Source organism: Lissotriton vulgaris, chromosome 3_1 (assembly GCF_964263255.1).
Source record: "Lissotriton vulgaris chromosome 3_1, aLisVul1.2, whole genome shotgun sequence".
NCBI classification, from domain to species: domain Eukaryota; kingdom Metazoa; phylum Chordata; class Amphibia; order Caudata; family Salamandridae; genus Lissotriton; species Lissotriton vulgaris.
Genome location: NC_141689.1, coordinates 551,649,813 through 551,674,908, shown reverse-complemented (window position 1 = coordinate 551,674,908; position 25,096 = coordinate 551,649,813). Strand labels below are relative to the sequence as shown.

Here is a 25,096-nt window from a genome sequence, read left to right as displayed (position 1 = left end):
CACGATGGAGGTACTTGAACTGAATAAGACGTATGCTCTGTGACAGATCTTTAAATTCTTAACTGTTTTCTTTTGCCAGAAAGTTGTAAATATGAAAAAGTGTAGAGGCACAAGAGTGAATACTGGTAACTCAGGAGTAGAGAAACATAGAAAACATCAGTATGTAACATTGCATATGTAAAATGTAATGCATACAAACCAAATCTATTAATATTTTGATGATTTCTTGGGGATCATCTAGCTCTTCCAGTTTTCTATAATCTGCTACGGATATGAGCATTCCCATCAGCTTTTTTCCTAAGCTTTCCTTATCCTTATTTCCTTTTGCAAAGAGTGCTCCTAGAAAGAAAAAATAAATATTTCTTATAAACAGAAAAGGCTATGTGCCAAACTTGGCACGGAAAAAATGGACTCAAACAGGCAATTATATTAAATATATATTATCTACTAAGACTGTTAAAAACCTCCTTACAGAACAAATATGATATTTATGCTGCATGTGTGGAATGAAATAATAATATTACAAACTGAAGATTTCAAAAAAACAATGCTCAGTCACCTACAATCACATGTTTCATGGATCTTAGTCTGTGAGCAGTGATAGGCCCATTTCCAATAATAGTGGGAAAAAGAGAGAGTAGGATTGCATCTATAACTATTATAAACAATACATTTGGAATTATGATTGCGTTGCCACCACTACATTGTCAGGTATGTTTCCCTTTTTACCACTACTTCGCCCAATATGTATCGTCACTACCCCTGAATACATAAATTAATGAGAATATTTATACTGCAGACAGTACCTACAGAGTATGTTGGTGTCATTGTTCTCAAGTCACCTATATTAGTCCTCCCTTTCCTTTTTTTAAGCTGCGCTCAAGGAATGCAATCAAGTGTACTGTGGTATTCTGTACTCAATGAAGATGCAAGATTTAGTAAGAAAGAAGACCTGCAGATAAAATGTTCACAACAACTTCATAGGTTTTTAGTTTTTCTTCATTTTAATTGTAGATGTAACTCTTTCTCCTTTGTGCATTTCTGTATTGTGCGAAGCCTGATTTTAATGTAATCTAATGTTGTGATGTATCTAATTACTTTTTAAGTATTACCTTAATCTAGCATTTAAATGTATTTAATTTACATATTTGGAAATGGCTTTATTTTATTTTTTTCCTTTACTTTGTTTTTACAATTATTGCATCATAATTTAATTTAATAGCCTTGCTTCCCCTTTAAATATATTTAATTAAAAGAATAGTCTTTTGATATGATTACACATTACAACCCTGTAATATTTGTAATTTTAAAAATGAAGTTACTTAATTTGAAGTAAAATATTAACCTTTACTTTTGTATTTAACAAATGTACAATTCAGTTAATTTAATAAACTAATATATTTTTTTTACTGTGTGTATATGCAATTAACTTATCTGGGGGAACTCAAGAACCTTCATTCTTTCCTTATTTATTTAAACCAATTTAAATTATTTTAACTACATTTTCACTAATAACCCTGACAACAATTTTAACTAATCAAATTTAAGTTAACTGAATGTCATTTTCATTAATAACCATAACCCTAAATTCAATCATGTTACTTACTTGATGATATACTGTTCTTGTGGTGTAGTGAATATGATGTAATGGTCAGGTGAGGTAGTGGAGTGGATGTATTGGGGGTATTAATATAACTTTAAGCCTACACCCAAAAATCTTGAGAGTGCAAGCATAAAAGGAAGAATTGAGAATCTTGTCTACAATCTTCGATACGAGCAAGGATTTGTTAATTTATCACAGATTAGTTATATTTAATTGTTTCCAACAGTTCCCTTATTAATTTTAGATAGTAGTCTGAAATGAAATGAAATGAAGAAAATTCTTAATAAAGCGCACTGCGACATTCGGCTTCCTGGCGCTGGGGATAGAAGCTAAAGAGAGGAATAACAGCTGCTAGGAGGTGATCAGCTGGAGTACGCTATGGAAAATAAATGTGTCTTGAGGGCTTTACGAAATTGAAGAAAGGTTGGGATAGATCTGATTGACAAGGGTAGGCTGTTCCAGAAATGGGGGGCTAGTACTGAAAACCTGGTACCTCCTGTATTGGATTTGCGAAATCGGGGGACATTAAGAAGAAATTGGTTGGAGGAACGGAGGGCACGGATGGGAGTATAGGGGATGATGAGTGAATTGATGAACGCTAGGGCAATACGATTGCGGGCCAGAAAGGCCAAGCATCCCATTTAAAAAAAAGATCTCTGGCAGATGGGAAGCCAATGAAGAGATTTCAAGACAGGCGTAATGTGAGAAGATTTGGGCAAGCGGTGAACAATTCGGGCAGCCTGGTTCTGAATGGCTTGCAATCGGCGAAGTTCATAGGCCGGAATGCCCGCGTAGAGACTGTTCCCGTAATCAAGACGGGACAGAATCATTGCAAGCATAATCAGTTTGAAAGCTTCAGTGGAAAAGAAACGGGACACTTTCCGAATAATACAGAGGGAAAAGAAACATGAGGAGACAACAGAGCCAATCTGGGCATGCATGGAGAGGTCCCCACTAACTTTAATGCCCAAGATCTTTGCAGAAGCCGCTGGTATGGGCGGAGGGCCAAAGGTAGAGGGCCAGAAGGCTGACGACCAAGGGGAGGTGTAATGACCGGTCAGGACCAACTCCGTCTTGTCCAGATTGAGCTTAAGTTGGTTGCGGTTCATCCACTCCGAGATGAAAACAAGAGTGGAATGAAATTTAGGTAGAGAGTGCAGGGGGGAAGAGAGGTCAAAGACAAGCTGGAGGTCATCCACATAGTTATATACGGAGACACCCATGTCAAGGAGAGAAAGAATAAGGGGGCGAATATAAAGATTAAAAAGAAGAGAGGACAGGGAAGAACCTTGGGGGACCCTGTCTGTTATATCTGTGCCAAGAACTTGCTAATGATTGCAAGCATCCTGGAAAAGAAGGTGTGCAATCGGAAAGAAAGTCGCTGGATGCCCTGGTCAGTAAGTCGCTAAGCTATCTTACAGCCTAGAATGTACTGGTGTTTCTATTCTTGCAGCCAGTTCATATCTGAATCATACATAAAAGATTCATTTGTAAATGATGGATATTTTGGATCACAGTTTCCGTATTCCTAGTTGCATTCTTTGCCTCCTTGCTACTACTTTGCTCCATGAATTTTGCTTCTTGCAGTTGGAACTTCTAATGGATATAGTTCTAGATATTCTTGCCCCCCCCCCCAATGTCTGGAAGTGTTTGGTGCCTTGCTAATAACTTCGGTAATAATCTTCACCTTCAATCAAGAACTATAAGATTCTAATGGAGGTTTCTCACCCTTTGTAGCTTTTTCTTATCTTAATGGAGATTTGTATAGCGCTCTGACACCATAAGTTTCCTGGCGCTGATTGGGTGCTGAGAGATGTAAAAAGAGGGGAGCTAACCAGACTGTGTGAAAAGACTGGTTTTCAGGAGTTTTCTGAATTCCAGAAGTGAGTTAGAAGATTTAAGCGGAAGGGACAGCGGGTTCCAGAATTTGGGGGCCAAGTGGGCAAATCTACAGCCACCAAATCTTTTGAGCTTAATTGGGGGTGCAGCTAAGAGATGGTGATGAGAGGACCGTAGGTTGCGTGCCGGACAGTAGGGGATGACTAAGGATTTGAGGAAAGCAGGGGAAGTTCCAAACACAGCTTTGAATGTGAGGCAGCCGATCTTGAACGCAGCCCTCTGTTCGACCGGCAGCCAGTGGAGTTTGCGAAGTAGTGGTTTCACCGACTTCAATTTCGGGATTTTATAGGCCAGTCTAACCGCCTGGTTCTGTACGATTTGAAGCCTATGGAGAAGATATTTGGGTAGGCCACGGTACAGGGAGTTGGAGAAATCCAGGCGGGAGAGCACCATGGCAATCAAGACTTGAATCAGGGCCTCAGGTGTAAGGAGATGGGAGACTTTCCTGATTTTTCTGAGCTGAAACATGCAAGATGATACAACAGCACCCACCTGAGGCTTAAGGGATAGCTCTGAGTCTATGACGACCCCGAGACTCTTAGCTGACTTCGCCGGGACAGGCGGGGAACCAAGCTCCACCGGCCAGAACCATCTTACTCAATGGTACCCACTTACGGAGACACTTGACACCTTCCACAGGTATTATTAAGTGCAGGGTGGCATAATCCCTATATGGAGGAGTCATCCTTTCCTCAAGGAGATTCAACAGACTTTCTCAGCATTCCGTTGTTGACACAGTCATAGTACAATGTTTCCATTCAGAAGAGACTGGAAGGTTGATTGAAGCCATTTGTAAAATGGAAACAGTTACTTCCAATCAAGAGTCCCATCACTACAGGAAAAAACAGCGTATGAATCAACCAACCCCAGAAAATCTCAATATTATGGAAGGAGGAAAACAACGATGAGTAGACCATTCAAAGGCTGGTATAAATAAGAGTTGAAATTGGGAGTTAACAGTTTTTAGCTGCTTCCCGAAAATAAAAAGATTGAGTTAGGACCGAACCGCTAAGGGTAAGGGGTTCCATTCCCTTGATATCACCACCGCCAAAGAGTGGCCGCCGTGTTCGGCTGTTCTAAATCAAGGATTTTTACCCCGAATGGATGTTTACATCATAATCTCTAGAGAGAGTATACCAAGAAAAAAGAGAGACAATGCACATGATCTGGTTTGTTTTATGATCAGATTTATGGCATAAGCACAAAGCTTTGAAATAACATATCTTGTTTATTGGTAGCCACTGCAATATATGTAGTTGTGAAATGGAGGAGTTTCTCATTAGACCCAGAACCACTATGGCAGCTACATTTTGGAGCAGCTGTACACGTGAAGTCAGATGTTTGAGTTGTTCAAGCAATAGAAAGTTACAATAGTCCATTCTTTATTTGATTTTTACTTGTACTAAATATTTTTGGAAGATGGGGGAATAAAAGGAAAATTGTTCTGATTATATATCGAAGACAAAAACCAGTGTTGCAAATAGATTTGCGTGTTCTGAGAAAGTCCATTTATTATCTCCGAAACCCTCAAATTACTAGGGAGCACTTCCTTGATTTTCTGGCCACTACTCCTTGATCCATGCTGTATTTGTCTCAAAGACTATGTTTTTTGAATTCTTCCCGTTCAAAAATGGGGTGCTGACATCCATCAAACTGGCTGCTTCTTCTTGAAGAAAATTTCTCAGATTGCAAGCCACTTTAGTGGTTTCACAATCAAGTCTGATGATCATCTGAGTGTTACTGGCAGAGATGGAAAAACGAGGTGCCAATAGATTCAATCAGTGAAGTGAGGGGAGGGGGCATATACAAATTGAAAAGACTGGGGCTCAGGACAGATCCCTGTGTAACTCCAGAGGTAATCAATTTGGAGTGGAACTGTGCTAAGCCAGTAGTACATTATGGGTTTTACTTCAAGGAAAAATGCAAACCATTTGTGAACTTTGCCTAATATCTCAATTTTCTTTAATTGGCCGAGAAGGATGTAGTGGGAGATGGCATCAAAGGATGCTGATAGGTATAATAAAATTAGAGAGGGCATTAGGGTTTAATGATGACTTCTTCAGCAGTGGCATAACCCTAGCAGCTTTCAATTTATTGGGCACAACACCAGAACTCAAAGATGAGTTACAGAGAAGTGCTGGAGAGAGAATACAAGTTTTGGTGACCTTCTTCAGTTGTTAGCTAAGGAAGACATCATCCAGGGAAGATGGGGTCAAAGATGTTAAGATATTAGATATGTCTTAAGTGGTTGTGGGAATTAACGCTGACCAATGTTCGCTAGAGAGGTCGTTGTTAACCTTTTGACTTCTGTGGACTCCACTTAACCATTATTAGAACACTGGGAACACAATTGAGTAATTACTGAGCAATTGGTTTAAGTTGTAAAGAAAGCATTATATGATAGAGCTAAAGGGTTGGAAGAATGTGGTTTTTATTTGTGTGGGACCTTCTACTGTATTTGAACATTATGATGGAGCTAGTAACAATGCATCTTGGCTAGATATTGAACAATAAAGTAGTGTGCCAATTATTGTTACATTGAAGGCATGCCACAGGGACAGTGCATTAGGAACTAAGAACATTCCGATCTGAAAAACATTACAATGCAATTCCATCTTAGGTTTCCACTATTTTTACTAATACAACTACTTTATTAAAGCCATCCTTCAAGACATCTCCAAAACCAAGTAAGTGGAAAGTCTAGGAGTAATATTAGGCTGAAACATATGCTTTCAGCCAGATATAAACTCCTTGATATCTTCTGGAAATGTTATCTTGAAATGCACCAGGATCACACACAACTTCCTACCCAAGTCAGATGTCCTTTCCATCAAATAAATATTAATGTGCACTAATTCCCTCGTCAGGAATGTTGCTAATTTAAAGTACTGATTCTATTCAACAACAATCATTCATCAATACTAACATTCCCCTATAATGCACTTCAAACTAAGAATTCTATACTCATTAAATATACTTCTGATCAATCCTACCCCTTTCACCCTTTCATTGCTAGAGAGATATAGATTTGCAGACTATCCCTTAACCGAGGTGTAGGCCAGACTTCCTTCCTTTCTTCACACAAAACCTTAAAACAAGATACTTTATCACTTTTGAGGTTAAGGTGATATGTTGTGAGTGGAAATGTCCCCAAAAATGTAAATTAAATAAATACAAATAATAGACTTTTAAAGATATACGACTGCTCACTCCATCTATAAAGGGTGTCTAGATATTCTCTTTGCCATTTAGACTTACAATATTGTACTTAGCACAACCTGGGGTACAAGAGTTGCTTCTGGCTCAGCACAAATATAACAGGAGTATGAAAGTAAGCAAGAATTTTGCACTGGGTAACCTCATACAACAGACGGACCATTATGCACAAAAATCCCAAGTGAAGCATTTAGCATAAACTGATTTGTAAGCAGATACCGTCTTCCATGATCCGCTTCCAGTTGTTCAGACGTCTGCTCTCTTTTCTGCAAATTAGGTCCACCTCACTCATCCTTAGAGTCATGTCATTCCTTCGCTTCAACTGCTGCTCAAACGCAATTCTGAAAGCATCTGCCATGATAAAGGCTTCTTCTTTACTCTTCTTCTCCAGCTCAAACTATTATGTTGGATTAAAAACATGGCGGCGCAAATTAAAATTACGTAAATATTCAAAACTTAATTTAAGTGACCAAATATACAAATAAATATATTTGGAACCGATATATACTTGTCTGGCACGTAAATTTAACAGACATCTCACAGGCATGAAAAGGTTGTGGAAAATTCATGTCTGATTTTACAATCAAGTCCAGCCAATACAAGTGCACGTGGTTTTGAAGGTGTTGAAAAAGTGTTGAAAAGAATTCATAGTGGCATACATTTCTGAATATAAAACTTTTGCAGTATTTATTATAATGATAAAAAAGTATAACGGTATGAATTCAAACCAACTATGGAAAATCAAAAATATCAGTTAGAATACTGGGCCATAAATCAAACACGATGGTGGATGTTTGACAAACAAAGCTACCCATCAAACTGGAATTCACATGATTAGTAATTTTGTTTTGAAAAAAATGATATAACCCATGGCAGAATTCTTATGATGGACTGATCTTGATGTATGACAAACATGGCTGTCCATCAAACTGGAATTCTACACAGTACAACCAGTAAAATGTGAGCACTGGTTCATGAATATATATTTATGCAAAACCAAAGGAAGAATAAGAAAATCTGTTAAATACAGTTTGGAGCTATGGCAGAATTTAGAGTGGGATTCTTTGTTGTAATAATATGACCTATTTAAAGCTGTAGCTGAATACTTAATACTTTTGTGTATGATTAGAATTCCTGATTGTCAACATAGTCCCAAGATTATTTTTGGAAGACAAACGCTTTAAAGTGGATTGGTGCCAGGTATCCTGGAAATGTACAAAGGATCTACTATTCCTGATCAGTCAAACAGCAAAACGCCTTTCTGATGCCTTGTTAGAAAAGATCTCAGCCCTGGAGGCCTCCATGAAAAACGCAACCTCCAAGAACAACAAGACGGCATTCACCACCAAGCTGAGTGAGATCAATCAGGAAATGTCTGACCACCATGAGTTCTTATTAAAACAGAAAACCACCAAACTCGAGAAAGACATTGCCAAGTTTGAAAAAGAAAAAGTCTACCCCTATCTCAAGGACGGTTACAAAGGGAAGAAGAATACTTACTCGTCCGATGAGAACTCAGGCAGCGATCAGAGACGGGGATCGACAAGTAGTGACTCGAGCGGGGGATATCCGGCTAGGAATTCACGAGCCCCCCAACGCACTTGGCAACAAGGATACCAACAAGGCCCAGTCTTCCACGGTCCTCCTCATATGACACCAGCTTGGCAATACCCCTTTTACCCACAAGGCCCGCCACAATTTTACCCCCTCAATCCGCCACCTTTTCAAGGCAGAGGTTGGGGCAGAGGAAGAGGGCGAAAGCGAGGCGGGCAAAAAGGAGTGCAGTGGCAGGACCAGACACCAACGTCAACCTCAATGGAGACGAGGAGCGTAGCGGCCAGGGGGAGACGAGTCTAATCGTTAACCTGTCAAAGAAAATTCTTTCACCCACCGAGAAAAGAGTGCTAGAGAAAGGCCTTGGGTTTGTTCCCACCCCCACTCCGGATTCTTTCCAAGAAACTATCGAACTGAAACAATTCTTCAGAAAAATACGACTACGGGCATTTTTTGATAATCAACCAGAACTTCCCACCGTAGACACTGGTCTGAAAAAACCTTCCACATTCACCCCTAACGATGGAATGGTCCCACCGGAGGTGCTCACCTTCGAACGGGCAGTTCTTACCAGCATGCAAAACAAACCTGAGTTGAAACCATTCCACAATTTAACAACTGCAGAACGGCAGGCGTCCATAGACCTGGGTAGAGATGACTCTATAGTCATCAAACAAGCTGATAAAGGGGGTGCCACAGTCATACAAAATTATGAAGATTATGACTGTGAATGTAGGCGACAGCTATCTAACACCACCCATTACAGACCTCTGATGGAAGATCCTACGAAACGGATAATGGCTACCATCACCAGCCTCGTCATTGAAGCCGAGACCAACGAATGGATCAGCAAGAAGGAAGCTGAGTTCCTAGTGACCACGGACCCGATCACTCCATATTTTTACACCCTCCCCAAGATTCACAAGGGCACTACTCCAGTCCCGGGGAGACCGATTGTCTCAGGTATCGGATCTTTGTTGGAACCTTTGTCCCAATTCTGTGACGCCTTCTTCCAACCATTGGTGAAGCAGATTCCATTGAATCTACAAGATACCAGAGACGTCCTACGTGTGATCAATGACATCGATGGGAGGGAAGACGTTGATCTACTCCTGACTTTAGACGTAGAGGCGTTGTACACCAACATTCCGCAGCAAGCCACTCTAGCAGCTGTGGACTCTCTGATGCGACAAGAAGAATGGACCTCTCCTACTCCCATTGCATTTATCATGGAGCTGGCACACATAGCCCTGACTGAGAACTTTTTCCGGTATGAATCACAACTGTATCATCAGGTCAGCAGGACTTCTATGGGTTCGACATTTGCCCCCAGTCTGGCGTGTATTTATATGGCATCTTTTGAAAAGTACCACATCTATCCTCCCGAACAAAACCCCTTCCGAGATAACCTCACACTCTGGCGTCGATACATTGATGACATTTTAATTTTCTGGAAGGGTGATCGGGCCAGCTGTGAGGCTTTCTGTCTATGGATCAACCAACAGAACCCCTTCCTAAAATTTACGGGTACTATCTCTGAGAAATCCATACCGTTCCTAGACCTTACAATCCAATTGGGTCCATCAACAATCACTACCACCTTGTACAAAAAGAAGACAGACAGAAACAGCCTGCTCCTTTACAATAGTCACCATACGAGAGCACTGAGGGAGTACTTACCCTTCGGGCAGTTTCTCCGTATACGGAGAAACTGCAGCTCTGTCCAGGACTACAAGCACGAAGCAATTATACTCCAACACAAGCTCCAAGATAGGGGCTATCCCACTCGGCTACTCAAGACATCATGCAAACGAGCGCTTAACAACAACAGAGAGTCCTTACTTGAAGTCCACACCAAGGAAAAGGAGGATGTAATCACATGTGTCACGTCCTACACCAAGCATTCGACATTTATCAAAAAGATTGTGAATTCACATTGGGGGATTCTCAATACAGCTGGCTTGGAGTTACCTCGCCCGCGGTTCGCATTCAAGAGGACGGCGAATCTCAAAGACACCCTGATTCACACTCGCCCTAAGAAATCAAGCACACGACCGGTCAATAACTTGTGGGACCTTCCACCGGTCACTGGACACTACCGCTGTGGATCGTGTGTAGTCTGCCCCCAAACAATCCAAGGCAAAACCATTGAGCTGCCCAGGAACTTCACTTGGAACATCAATAGACACACTAATTGCAATAGCTCACGTTGCATTTATGTACTCACATGCCCCTGCAAGATGATCTACATTGGGATGACGATGCGCCCTGTGAAACTACGAATCATGGAGCACAATAGCAATATTCGCTGTCATAAGACTCATACCAAACTATATGAGCACTGCAGACAACAAAATCATGTGGCTGAGACCTTGAAGTGGACTGTACTGGAATGCCACCCCTCAATAAACCAACAGGCCCTCTTCAAAATGGAACAAAGATGGGTCCATCGCCTACATACTGATGAATCTGGCCTTAATGATGCGGTGCCCTGGACTATGCTGACCAGATAGTATATTCCATGAGTTATTGACTCTCCCCTGGAAGGCATTAATTATAATCTAAAGGTACCTGGCTCCCAGACCCTTTTCTCAGACTAGCGCCCAATATTACAAGCCAATATATACACTGACATCCTTTAATTTCCACTGCCCAATTAAAGAACACCGAGTTAACAGTACCATTGATACACTCGGTATCTAACCCGTTCCAAGATGGCGCCTATTGTTTCGAGACGATACTAATGGGGACATCATTCCTTTCTGTGCCCCAGCGTGCCTCGTCTCCTAGCAACCCCTACGGGACACGCCCCCCACGGCGCCCGCGGGACCGGCTATGTTTAGCGGCGGTGAAGCAGTCCGCTTCTACCGGCGATCCTGCGGCATTACCGTTGTGGGCGAGGTAGGTGATACACGCCTTGCCAGAAGCTTGCAGGTAAGGTAGGCTTATCCTACACGATCGCCACAATTCTACACGGATTGAGGCCTGTATTAAAGGTAAGCTCCACCGCCCCGTACGTTGCTGACGAGCGGGACGCTTGCTTTGTTCCCAGGTACCGACCTCACAGCACTGGCCCCACCAGGTCAGCCGGTTCGAAATCCAACCAGGGACCACGGGTAAGCGCCGCGGTTCCGCTGTAACCCTCATGCTTTTGACTCACCTTCCACCCGGTGCATTTCACCTTAAAACGTTATCACTGTATTAGCATGACCGATGCCTTCCTGTACACAACTAGCTGTTTTAGTGGTGCCTTGTAATTTTAATTCCTATTGTTGGTGTGTAAGAACACACCATTAATACCTGCATGACACACATGTGTCACCCAGTCGGGTGTGGCACGTTTCTTAGCTGTGATCAGACTTAATGCTTGCCAAAATGCGAATTACCAATGGCGCATGTTGGGAGGACAGTTCTCCACTTTAATTTATTTCAGTTTACACTCCCTTATACCCTCTCTGACACAAGTGTGATAATCCCACAGGGGTTGGGACCCCCTACAATACACAATGACTTGCATGCTATTGTCACATGCAACAATGTCTCGGGTTAACAAACCCATGATTGACTGTACCCTTTGTTTGTCTCCTTCTCTAGTCCCAGGGAGGGCCTCAATGAAGGGTTGATTCTGCGACACCTCACAGGTCGTATACTTCCTTAATTATTGAGGAATCCATGAGCAATCTTATGAGCAATTGGTCCTGATGAATTGCCTTAGAGGCAAGAAACATGTCGACCATACCCGGACTGAGGGTTGAATAAGGCCTGATTACCCTTACCGTCACGCCTTAATACCCCTCAACTTTTCACGGTTTTTAACAAGGCAGTGAGCCATGCTATTAAAGGTTCCCCTGTTGGACTCCACTGACCTTTTTTAACCTCACTCACGCTCCCTCATTGCACTCCCTAGGTCCCTCACACACATGCACTCATTGGCTAAAGGAATAAAAGATCTCCGCTAAAGTGCAGCACTTTTGTGCTGCCCGACGGGCATTGCATCGCCAGCCTGCCGAAGGAGCAGGATAGCCAATGATGACACTGGACAATCATCGGGTGGGGTGACAGTAGTCATCCAGCCTTTGACTTGTGTGAGGCATCCTTGATTCCGATAAGGGACTCTCACTTTCCCTGCTCTATCACACATTTAAGAGAGAGGTTTTAATGGGTTAATTTAGTCAAATTCTTTCTGGGGAACTCTGTACAATCTTTGTTGGTATCTCTGTTATAGTCATAATCTAGTGAATAGTCCCGCCCATGTGCGTGGACCCCGGAGCAATCAAAAATAATCTCTTAAGGTGTCGAAAAATGCAGCACTGCACAGACACTTAAGAGAGAATTAAAGACAGATAATGCAGCCTATAAAACCAGGCTACACTGTCCAGTACTTCAACTAGAAATTCCCCCAAAAATCCACAAACAGCAGAGTCTGTCCAGATTTCCCTTGCCTCAGCAGCAAAACCCCTCTGGAATGATAGAGAGGAAGACCTGGACAGACAAGCCCCATAGGCTGCCATTATGTGGCTCAGAACAGGACACTGTCCCTTTTACTTTCAGTTCTTTTTTCCGGCTCCTGCTAACAGGACCCTGGAGCATTGAGCTCTCCCTTTTTCAAGGGTTTATTGGAATTTTGTGCACTTTTGGTGTTTAAAAGTGTTTCATTTTGTGTGCTTGGTGTTTTTCTTCACTTCTGTGTATTTGTTCAGGCTTTTTAGGGCTCTAAAATGCCTGCTCTCTTCGACAAGTGCCCAGAATGTGGAAGGAAGAAGACCAAGTCGGATCCACACGACGTCTGCATCCTCTGTCTCCCTGCTGCACATGCACCTGAAGAATTTGACATCTGCCAGAACTTTTCAGCAAGGACCCTGAGGGAACGGCTGAAAAGCAGGCTTCAAGGCCTAGAGGAGAGACGACTGCAGGCTGCATTTTTTGATACCTTAAGAGATTATTTTTGATTGCTCCGGGGTCCACGCACATGGGCGGGACTATTCACTAGATTATGACTATACACAGAGATCCCCTACTACAGAAGGGTGGGTTGCAGGTCTGCGAGGGATCTTTTCCCCTCCTTCACCTTGTCCGCCAGCTTCCGATGGTCGTCGCGGATAAGGTTTATGTCCGTAGTAAGGGTACCTAGTCGTTCCTCCATGGGGGCCCGAGAGAGTTCAATGGCCGCCAGGAATTGGTCTAGTTTATCCGAAATGGTCGGGTCTGGCTGGGTCGCGGGCGCTTTGGTTAGTGTGCTGGTGCGAGGTTGATTTTCCGGCGCCGTTTCATGAACCGATCTCTGCTGCGTGGTCCTGGGCTTTCCCATGCTGCCGTGCGGGGTGCTCAGTCTTTCGCCTGGTGGTGCAAGCAGTGGGGATTGGGTCAGGTCAGAGCGCCCCCGTGAGTCTATTGCCCTGGTTGTAGACCGCTTGGTGTAGGGGGCGTAGTGCGGGTCCAGTCCTGTCGCACCGCCAGTCATACTAGCAATGGGGGCCTCAGTGTGGTACTTGCTCCTCGCGGAAGGTGTCATCCTCCTTTCCCATGTGGGGGCTCGCCGTATCTGCGGTCTGGTAATCACCGGGGTAGCTGCAGGGGAAGTCGAGCTCTGTTGCCCGCTGGCAGTCCAATGTATAGCGTCTGGGGCTGAGGTGACCAAAGCGCGCCCTTGTGTGGCTGTGGGCGCTGTGGTGAACTAGTAGAATTCGAGTTATGGTGCCTGGGCTTTCCTTGCGGTCACCATGTTAAGGTCAGGCGTGGGCAGTCTCAACCCCCGAATCGTTGTGGTGGGCAAGGGGGGGGGGGCGTTTGCAGAGTCAGCTGAAGCCAGAGTTCTTTTCGCTCACCTCCTTGAGCAGGTCGCATCTAACGCCTTGGATGGTCCGTTCGGTGGGCGCGGGAGCGTTCAGATCGCTGGCACCATCTTGGGGTCAGGCGGTTATTGGCGCGAAGAACAGCCTCGGGGGAGATGCCGTGGGGGGGGGTCCCCCCGTTCCTCTCGGCCTCAGGATTCGTCCCCCGTGCAGTAGGAAGAGTGCCCCTGGTAACGGTGCCGGTCTCGAATGTGAAGTCCCCAGCGTTTTGGCACCGTCTCTGGACTCTCTCTGCTCCTGTTGATCCGCAGGGCCACCATAAGTAGCGCCGAGGCAGAACACGTCTGCGCCTCGCTCAGCCCGGACTCACAGGTGTCGTCCGGTCCTCCCGTCGGGCCCGGTAAGCTGCTTCAGCGTCAGTCTTGATTAGGGGCAGGTGGCCGCCATGTTGGTTCCTGGCCCGGGGTCGATGTCTATGCCGCTATCTTCATCGGCGCCGCAGTCCGCAGGACTGCATAAGCATCCTCGGGCGCAGCTTTGGTTCCGACGCTAGAAACGGCGGTTTACCGCCAGGGCAGACGAGATGGTGCTGATTTCTGGGTCGCCCAGTAGCGGAGCCTCAACAAAGCGCGTCCGCCATCGTGGCTTGCTTAGCCACGCCCCCATTAAATGTTCTATTTTAAACAACTTATTCATTTCATCATTGGATAAAGCACTTTTACATTTCCAATTTGGAATATGTGTGTAATTAGTCCACAGAGCTATTTCCAATTTGGAATATGTGTGTAATTAGTCCACAGAGCTAATGGAATTTTCAAATCTTTCAGAAAGGCAAGGCCCAAGTAGGTGGCATGCAGTAGACTTTCATTGAGAAAAATGAAATCTATTGGCTATAAACTAGCAGAAAATAACGAGTCAAATCATGTAAAAGCCAGGATTCTGTGCCCCATTCACTGGAATTGTTTCATATCAATACCTGTAATCTTGATCTAAAAAGAACTCTAAAAATTCAGGGGGTCAAAATGGCATTATGTGTGTAACTAAAACCATTGGCAACAATTCCGGATATTGCAAATAAAAATAAGCAGATGAGGAGTCTCACAATGTTCTCATTAAGTGAAATAATACAATTCATGTTGGGCAGTTCATTGATGAATGTAGTGATATCAATAATGATGAAAATAAATCATATCCTGATATTTATTTGCACGAAGATAAGGATTTGCATTATTTAAAGAAGCATAGGTATTCAAATGATCTAAGATCTGTTTGGTCGTTTTTATATCCATGGACTTAAAAAAGAACCTGGCATAACAATAGCATCCAGTGAAATGTAAAGAACATGTGGTATTTGTGTCACTATGATTGGCCAATATTTGATATAGAACCACATCTCAAACAATCTAAAAAAATGCCAACAGGTAATGGAGAGTAGTGATGCCAACATCTTAGTAGCATTTGGCCACACGTTGCAAGGAGTAATGTGGCTGTAGCTTTTGTACAATGTTATGTTAATATATTTTGTATGGCACTCGACTACTTGAAAGTGTCTTGATGCTGCCTTAAAAGGAGCCAGATTCAAGAGTATAACTGCAGAAGGACTGGCTAGTGATTGAAGAGTCAAGTCTTCAAGGCTTTTCTGAATTGAACGAGGTTTTGTGATCCTTTAAGATTAAGACGAAGCGAGGTTCCAAGAGTTTACAGAATTTGTCACAAATCTTTTCAACTCCATAGGGCTTTCAAGAAAATTGGAACTGTTGCATTTTTTGCGTTCATGGAGCAAAGTGATCTAGAAGCCCTATACCTTCAAGGTTTCTAGCTGAAATATTCTGGTCCAGAATTGTGCAGAGTGTTATAGGCAATGCATAGGGCTTTAAAGGTGATTCTTTTCCTTATGGGCAACCAATGAAGTTCACGTAGTGGCGTCAAAGCCGACTAGTGTTTGGGAAGACCAAAGATAAGAACAGGAGACGGTGAAGAATCCACCAGAAGATGGTGCCCATGCGCCACCTTCAAGATGACAATCTGCACTGTAATCCACAAAAGAACTTGCTGCAAAAATCCAAATATAAGACCATGTCATAAACCACTTTGCACCACTATATATATAGAATTTGTGCCTTTCCGTGGAACAGAAAATTGGGTGCATTCATTTGCATGCTATTAAGAAGTTTGCAGGCTGTTTGACAGTCTAGTGCTGTCCTCGTCCATTTAAGAGTGCTCGATGATCATGATACAGGATGTTGTACCTTGACAAACCTGTGTCCAGCATCTTGGCAGTTAAAGTTTCTTTAAGCATACTGTTAACTCGATCAACCATGCCCTTTCGAATCTGGATGAAATGCATGCGAGAATCGCAGCTGTACTCCAAGAGCAGATATTGCATCAGAAACGCCTTAGAGCCAGATCATGTGTGAATGAAATGTATGAACCACTCCCATCGCTACTAGGGCCTACAAGTCTTTTATGGCCATGTGAGAAGGCAACATTTTGTCCACATAACCTCAGGAATCTACAGCACAAATTGACCTCAACCAAGATATTCCTGTAGTAAGTGACAATAGGCAATCGACCAACATAGCAGAAGTAGATGACACAAAAAGGTTTATCAGGTATCATTAAAGGCCTAAGAGTCAGTCTAGCAGCAGTAGACTATTTCATTGGCAAATAGTATATTGGTATTCAGCTGCGGTCCATGCAGTTAACAGCGGTGGGGCGTGTCGGGGGGGATTTCAAGGGACGATGCAGAGGGAAAATTAAATAAATAAATAATTTTCCCTTTGCATTGTCCTTCGAAATCCCCACCAACGCGGCCCCACCGCCCCACTGCTGTTAGCTGCATGGACCGCGGCTGTTGGTATGCATATTTTGTGTCGCTTTGAACATATATGGCCCCAGTGCCCCTGCTGTATCACTGATAATGTAGCATTAGTGTCAGCATGGCCAGATGCAATGCATTGTGTGCTGCATTTATAAAAATTATGAATGTATCTATCCAGTATTCCTGATACAAACACCATAGGAACATTAATCCCAGTCACACTAAAGGAATATTTAATACTATCTTCATCAGGGGACTTAGCACTTTTTAAAATAACCTGTATCGCTAGCGTACCTGAAATTTAGCTTGAGAATGTATTAAAGTAGCATCTTTATATGTTTCAAAGCTGTCTTTGCATCTAAATCTGCCAGACAGTTGCCTTTAGCATGAATACTTTCACTTTATGGACTGTTGTATGATGTACATGGACCAAAGGATGTTTATACGGCAAGACATCCACCTTTCCCCAAAGCTGTTTAGCCTTTATCAATTTACCTTTTGAATCTCTGAATCTGTTTAAGAACCAATGGGTTAGGGCAACACTGTAGTAATGTACAATAAAAAGCAAAGTCCATCACTATGAGTATCGGAAATAACAGATCTGTCTTTTGAGGGCTAGGAGGAGGTCATGAATCTCAGTTACTGTACAGTAAAATCACCTAATAATTTAGTGTGAGTTTGTAGTGACTTTAAGTCACCATCTTGAAAACTCCATGCACTGCACATAGTAACTTTTCTAAGTGCCAACCGCATGCTGCATTAAGCCGTCTCTATAGAACACAATGTTGTACTATGTATTGGTAGTATGTGAAATGTTTGTGGTATAGCCTGTTGGAACTGTAGGATTGTAGTCTCTATGTTACTGGATTGTACTGCAAATTCATAGCATTTTGTCTTGAGGCACACTGCTCCCAGCATACGTGTAATGCATGCACTCGGACTAGCTTTAGTAGCTGTGTTTAATGGGAGAAACTATGATACTATAAATTCTATGTGAGAGAGGATGCTCAGAATTTTCCTAGTAGGAGTGAACCATTCCTCAGCTGCTGAATATAACTTTGACTTGTAGCCTATAGGGGGTTGTTGGTCCCTCATAAACCCTTTCCTTGTGCCCGTCGGCCAACGGCCGGCGTAAGCAGTACCTCCGTAGTGCTGCGCACGTCCGTTGGCTGACGTGGCCCCCGCCCACTCAATGGAACGACCCACACCAAGGCGGAATTGCCGCCGCGGTTAAGGCGTTAAATAATACATATTTGTAGTGTAAGTTGATTGGAATACTAAAAATAAGCAGGTCTATTATTGTCAGGTGTGTGCAAATATTTTTTCTCTAACATAGCTTCTTGTGGCCCATATAAGATAGTTGTATGCACACCTGTCCAATCATTTTCAGAAACATTAAGTAGTATAAAATCTTCACCCACTCAATGTAATGTAGCAGATAAGCCCTTCCAAAATTAAGAATCCCAGTAGGGTTTGTAATTTTCTTAATGTGTTAGGAGGTTACAATATAGCACATTACTGTACAAAATCTGGTGCCAATCCTTTGCCTTCGCTGGATAATTTATATCCCAAAAAGATTACACTAGGGAAGATAATTTTTAATTTACAAACGTTTAGGTTATATCCATGCTGGTCTAAAACTTTATTTATTCTGTTTGCTCTTTCTAAATGTGCACCAAAGTCAATGCAAATGAAATATAGATCATCAATGTGAGACAGCATGTCGGGATCGTTCTGGAAAATATTCTCACTGCAAACAAACCTGGACTCTTTTTATACCCTTATAGTAATAGCATATAATCAGACTATACATCACCAAATGTGCACCATCAAATATACTAATTTAGGTGATATGTTCTGACAATGGAAGAGTCATTATGTATTTTTTCCATACTACATTTGTCATCAGTCCAGTACTGTGCACATTTGCACTGCGTGTGTACGTTTGTGGGAGTTCAAATTTCTAGAATGCTGTACAATACAGTAAGTTTTGTCTGGTTTAACAATTAAAAATTGAGGACTCTTCATGTCCGAGTGACAAGGCACTCCCACTCCCTGGTACTGCAATTGCATCAGAAAGAATATATTCATATCATGTTTCACTTCTGACTTCAATGGATATTGCAACAACAAAGTGATGGATGGAAAGCTTGAATTAATCTCAACCACTGGCAATTGATCGGGCCGCATCCCAATCCATTGTTGTTCTCCCACCAAGCCACCTCAGTTTGGACCCAGTCATTTGCAAATCAGTCTTGACCCTACTCTAATAGGAACAGTCCAGCCCAAACTGCCAAGCCAGGTCTTCCCTGACACTGAGCATCCTAGGACCCTGATAAGGGCTCATAAGCCATGTATAGTTTGATTCCAGAGGCTCAGTGAGCACGAGACCCACGTCTGGGTATACTCATCGCACTTAGGGTGTCAATTGCAGCAACAACAAGGCATCCCAATCCATTGTTTTTCACCCACGAAGCCGCCTCAGTTTGGACCCAGCCATTTGCTAACCAGTCTTGACCCTGTTCCAATCTGAACAGTCTAGCATGAACTGCCAAGCCAGGTCCACTCTGAACCTAAACACAAGCAACATAGGACCAGTTTCACCCTGATAAATGCTCATCAGCCAGGTAGACCTTGATTCCAGTGGAACCGGTAACACCGGGCCCACTTCTGGGCATCCCATTTGCAATTATCCTTGTGGAACAGAATACAAAAAGTTAGATGGAAACAGCACCCCGCTGTAAGTACCTGTTCCACATGCTACAGGTGTGACTCCCGAAATACAAAACGATGGACTGTCACAGCACTGGCAACAGTCCCAATTACAATTTTTAGATGTTAGAAGTAGCACACTCCCCAACGCATATAGATTGGAAGTGTGACTTGTCTATAACTGCTTCTCATGAAGAAATTTTATTTCAAATGCACAACTAGTCTGACATTTTTTAGAATATATGGCTTCCCCATCCTCGGCCAACACCCATAAACCAGATAAGTTACTGTACACCCTTCTGTAAACCCCATTAACTAGCCACCCAGTCAGGCCGAACAAAGTCACCCATATGACATGGCCGAATAGTGGTCCGAACCCCTCTCTAATGTTAAATGTTCAAAGTTAAATGCCACGTGCTATAGACTAGTGTGTTTGCTCTGCCTACCCTCCCCCCTTTTTATTATGTCATATCTTATTGAACTTATTGATCCACCCCTCTACAATCGGTGACTTCTCCCTCTACCAGCAATTCACCAACTTTTGTATCCTTTAAACCTGTAGATAAAGATCAGATTCAACGTCTAGTAGTCAGCACCAAATCTGGCTCCCCCCGGGACCCTTGTCCCCCTTCCGTCCTTAACCGCATATCGGAAGCCATTTCCCCTTCTCTAGTCACAATATGTAATGCCATGTTCACTACGGGAACATATCCCTCTGTCTGGAAAGAAGCGATAATAAAACCATTGCTGAAAAAACGCACGCTAGACCCTCTTCTTCCAGCAAGCTATAGACCGATCGCTTGTCTCCCATTTCCGGCAAAGATTTTTGAAAAATCCATGAACCAACAACTGTCAAAATTTATAAATGACAACAACTTGCTAGACGACACTCAGTTCGGTTTCAGGCAGGGACACGGGACTGAGACGGCACTACTGAAAGCCGCGGATGAAATTAGAACTACTATGGACAAGGGAGGATCAGCTGTCCTGATACTCCTAGATCTCTCCGCTGCATTTGACACGGTCGACCATATCACTTTGATCGACCGTGTCGCAGCCCTGGGAATAGGAGGAACGGCCAAAGACCTGATTGCCTCATTTCTCGCCAATCGGCCACAGATTGTCAAAATGGGTAATTACACCTCCCAGACCTTTTCTCTCCCTTGTGGAGTCCCACAAGGTTCCTCGCTAAGTCCGACGCTTTTTAATATCTATGTATCGGACTTGGCGAGGGTGATAAAATCCTATGGCATTGCACTGACCACATATGCCGATGACACGCAATTAGTGCTATCGGTATACGATAACGGAACTAGCGTAGCAGCCAACTTCCGGGAGGGTATGAAGGCAATAAGCTCCTGGATGTCATCGAATTGCCTCAAGCTTAACTCTGATAAAACGGAGGTGATGACATTCGGGAGCTTGAAACCAGCATGGTCCCCACAATGGTGGCCAACGGAGCTGGGATCTCCTCCCAAACCGGTGACTAAGGTCCGTAACCTGGGAGTTATCTTCGATAACAAACTGACCTTCCACCACCACGCCAATGCCGTGACTTCATCTGCATTCTTCATACTTAAAAAAATCAAGAAACTTCTCCCATATCTACCTCAATCAGCTGGCAAAACTCTCATTAGTACTCTTGTGTTCTCAAAAACGGACTACTGCAATTCCCTGCTTCTTAATGCGCAGGAAGGAGTCCTTAACAAATTTCAGACCGTCCAGAATGCGGCTGCAAGAATTTTACTTTCAATCCCCAAATTCACTTCAGTATCTCACCGCTTCAAAGAGCTCCACTGGCTCCCAATCAGGAACCGAATAAAATTTAAAGCTCTTTGTATAGCTTACAAGACCTTAAATTACACAGGGCCTAAGTTCCTAAAAACAGCTCTTCATCCTTTGGAGCATCGCAGAACACTTCGATCCTCTACTTCTTGCATGCTGTCTGTCCCCCGGACAAAAAAAGCGACTTGGGGAGACAGGTGCTTTACTACAGCCACTGCCAAGTTATGGAATACCCTCCCACTGTATATCAAAACTGCCCCCACCCTCATCAAATTCCGAAAGAACCTCAAGACATGGCTTTTCTCCTCTGCCTAACTACCCTCAAAGAGTAAGAGTTCTCTGATCACTAGCGCCGAGACACCCGTATGGGTATTTGCGCGCTTTAAAAATAGCAAAAAATAAATAAATAAAATAAATAAACTGTGAGAAAGGTTAAGTGCAAGTCTTTAGATTTTAAAATGCAGCAATTTGGCTTATTTATCTTTCCAGATCCCTTCAATACTATATAACTTAAACATGTTTATACGACTGAAATTTAATTAGACTAGATTTTGATAGCTTATTCATGCATCATATCTCTTAATTAAAAACACAGTAAAGCATCATTAAAAAGACACAGAAAGAGCATTACTGAAGATAAGTAACTTGTTATTGAAATGGATCCTTCTAACTGCAGATTCCTCCCCTTTAGAATATATACCACAACAGTAAATGTTCATGCTGCTATTCATCAAATCAGTTATGGTAAATAAAGTACATTCTCACCAATCAATTACTAACAGAGACAGCGTACTTTAGCGAATAAAGAGATTACTGGTGAACGCACAGATAAAGTGAGGCTGATCACGCAATACAGTACTGAATCTAATATGTTATACTCAATCGTTAACAGACACTGGCATTTATTGAAGGCAGACAAAGACTTACTGCCTTTCATAACTACTAATTATACTAATAATAATATTGGTGAGCCTTAAAGTAGAACGTTAGTCGGGCAGAATTATAAGCCACGCCGACAGAACAGATTAACACAGCTCAACTCGCACCTTAATCCGGCTGGATTTGAATGAAGGCTGTTTGCTGTCGCCCACAGTCCTGATGAAGACCCGTTTTTGACTCCATATGTATGCTTGTTGAGGGTCGAAACGTCGACGAATAAGTGGATTATGTGCATAGATATCCTGTACTTAGTACTGATTAATACGGTGTACAGTTTTATAATTGTATAATACGCATAGGCCACACTGAACCTTTTTGTAACATCCCCCCATTGTATATAATAATTGTACAGTCTTTTTGTCACTTTTGCGCCATAAGCACTGAGCACTTTAAGTCACTTTCTGCACTACTCACTGTTTTGTACAGCCTTCTTGGCAATTTACATATGATACCAGTATTTATGAATGACTAAAATTTATAAAATAGTACATAAATACTTAGATGGTTTCTGGATTCTGTTTGCTGTTCAAATTTCTACATAGTTTATGAGAAAGTAAAAGAAATTTTGTGTTCCCCAATGAACCAATTGTTGATACTATAGATGGTTGTCAAGCCAGCAGCTTTTTGTGAACGTGGACACCAACACCCATGTTGAAAAATGGCAGATATCATAACACTTGCCAATCCCATTGTAGCGGCCTTGGCCCTAGCGAAAATGAGGATGCTGTGTGATTTATTAGCCAACATGGAAAGATGATATCAACTTTGGCAGAAACGTAGCCTGAATCTGCAGCTGCATTTTTTTGACGGAAAGAAAGAGGCAGATACAATGAGAACCCCTGTAGTTCACTCACGTGACATGCAGACGTGATTCTCAGGAGAAAGCAAGCAACTATGCATAGGCTCATACAGCATGCACACAAGGAACAGCAGGACTAGATTTAGGTCCTACTAAGGCATGACAAATGGTTTTGGAAGGAACATTTGTGTCAGACCCTATAGAAAATGCATTACAACTGATGGTTTTTTAGAGAGAAAGTCGATCAGGCAAAAATAAAAAGGCCAAAAGGGGTCGACAACCAACCCTTAACTGTGCCAGCTGCAAGGCCATACTGGGCCAAAGACCAAAGAAAGAGAAAAACATTAGACTTTCAAGACTGTCATGACTATCCTCAAAACTCAAGGTAGGAGAGGCAGTGATGGGAATCTGTCCAGGAGAACTGTGTCCCATTGAGGATGCAAAGCATTTCCCAATGACCTTTTTAGAAGATACACCAGTGTTCAAAAGCTTTGACGCTGTGCATTTTTAATGGTGGCCAAGAGATCATGAAAGAGCATGCACCATTGATCGATGATGCCCTGTTCCACCCTGTGATAGAGATGACATTGTGCTCCATCAGCTGTTGTCTACTCAGTTCCTCTGCTTTATTGTTTAGAGACTCCGCTAGGTGGTTGGCTACCAAAAAGATCTTCTGCTGATCCAGCCACCTCCAGAGGCATACAATATCATGGCAAAGGATTCAAGACCCCACCGAGTTCTGCTGGTTTCAGTACCACATGGCAGTCATATTGTGTGTCAGGACCTGTACCAGGTTTCCCTCAATGGTTAGAACGCATGCTTTCATGGCAAAACAGATTACCTGAAGCTTGAAATGGGTAATATGTAACTGGCCTCCAATCTCCACCTCTCCCAGATGAGCGCCATCACCTAAGCAGTGATGCGCCTGTCGCAAACATGGAGTCTTGGGAGAGTAAGGGAAAGTGGCCTGCCGCAAGTCAGGTTTACATTCATCCACCACCACATGAGGTCTGAGCTATCTCTTGTAAGATTTGGACAGTGTAAGAGAGGCAACCCTGGTGCTGGGTCCACTGAAATATTAGGTTCCAAAATAGGGTCTGCATGTACCATTAACAGACAGGATGAGGAGGATGCACAAGGCCAGGAGCCCATGAAGCCTCAGAACCACCCTCACCGAGACCCAGTACTAATCCCAATATATTGGGATCATATGAATATCCCAGACTCGCTGTGTGGTTCTGAAATTCTGGACCCTTCTATAATATGGTACCGAGGCCCAACACTCGTGTCACAAAATATCATCGTACCATGACGAATTTGGTGTCTACAGACCGGTAATGATTAGGACATTATCCCTATGCATTTGCGTCGTGATTAAGTGATGCTATCACCCTTAAATCATGGTTTCCGTCCCGACCTCTCAGACTCCATTTTGTGAACGGCATCCATCTTGTGGCTTGCCCTCATATTGTCAATTGATTAAGGCCGAGTTTGATCTGAAAGGACACGTCCACCTTAGCTGACTTCCCCATGACCTGGCCGAGCTGACTCGACTGCCTCCAGCTGAACCTGTTCGGGCAGCCCCTCGCCCAGTGGCCGAGTAAGATAGCATCAAGGCACGACATGCCATAAACCATTCACTACATACAAACCATGTTATCCACACACATACACCTGTCCATGTCCCTTGTTTATGGCCAGTTTTACGATGAGGAGGTGCCCGAGTTTACTGGGGTTTCATCGATATCTGATGGTAGTTCTGGGCCGAGCTGGGTAATCTATCACTAACTGTACACCCAAAATTATAGGCTGACCGTCATGACTGTGCTTTTCCTTTTGTTAAACAAATATGTATATGGTTGCATCATAAAACAAAGAATTCTTGCCTGAAGTGTTAAATTTTGTATAAAAGGAGATGGCTGGTTCTGTAAAAACGAACAGTCTCCTGAGAACTTACATCCCGTGCTGTTGTACTT

At 43.0% G+C, this 25,096-nt stretch overlaps 1 protein-coding gene across 1 annotated transcript in view; it reads right to left on the bottom strand.

Annotated features, from left to right (window-relative positions):
• Positions 1 to 25,096, bottom strand: part of CCDC125 (coiled-coil domain containing 125) — a 307,161-nt gene that overhangs the window by 29,393 nt on the left and 252,672 nt on the right. Inside the window, exons 10-11 of the mRNA XM_086960825.1 lie at positions 6,938 to 7,115; positions 200 to 339 (exon numbers count right to left, since the gene is read on the bottom strand). Coding sequence (XP_086816951.1) covers positions 200 to 339; positions 6,938 to 7,115 — 318 coding nt within the window. The remainder of the gene's footprint in view (positions 1 to 199; positions 340 to 6,937; positions 7,116 to 25,096) is intronic.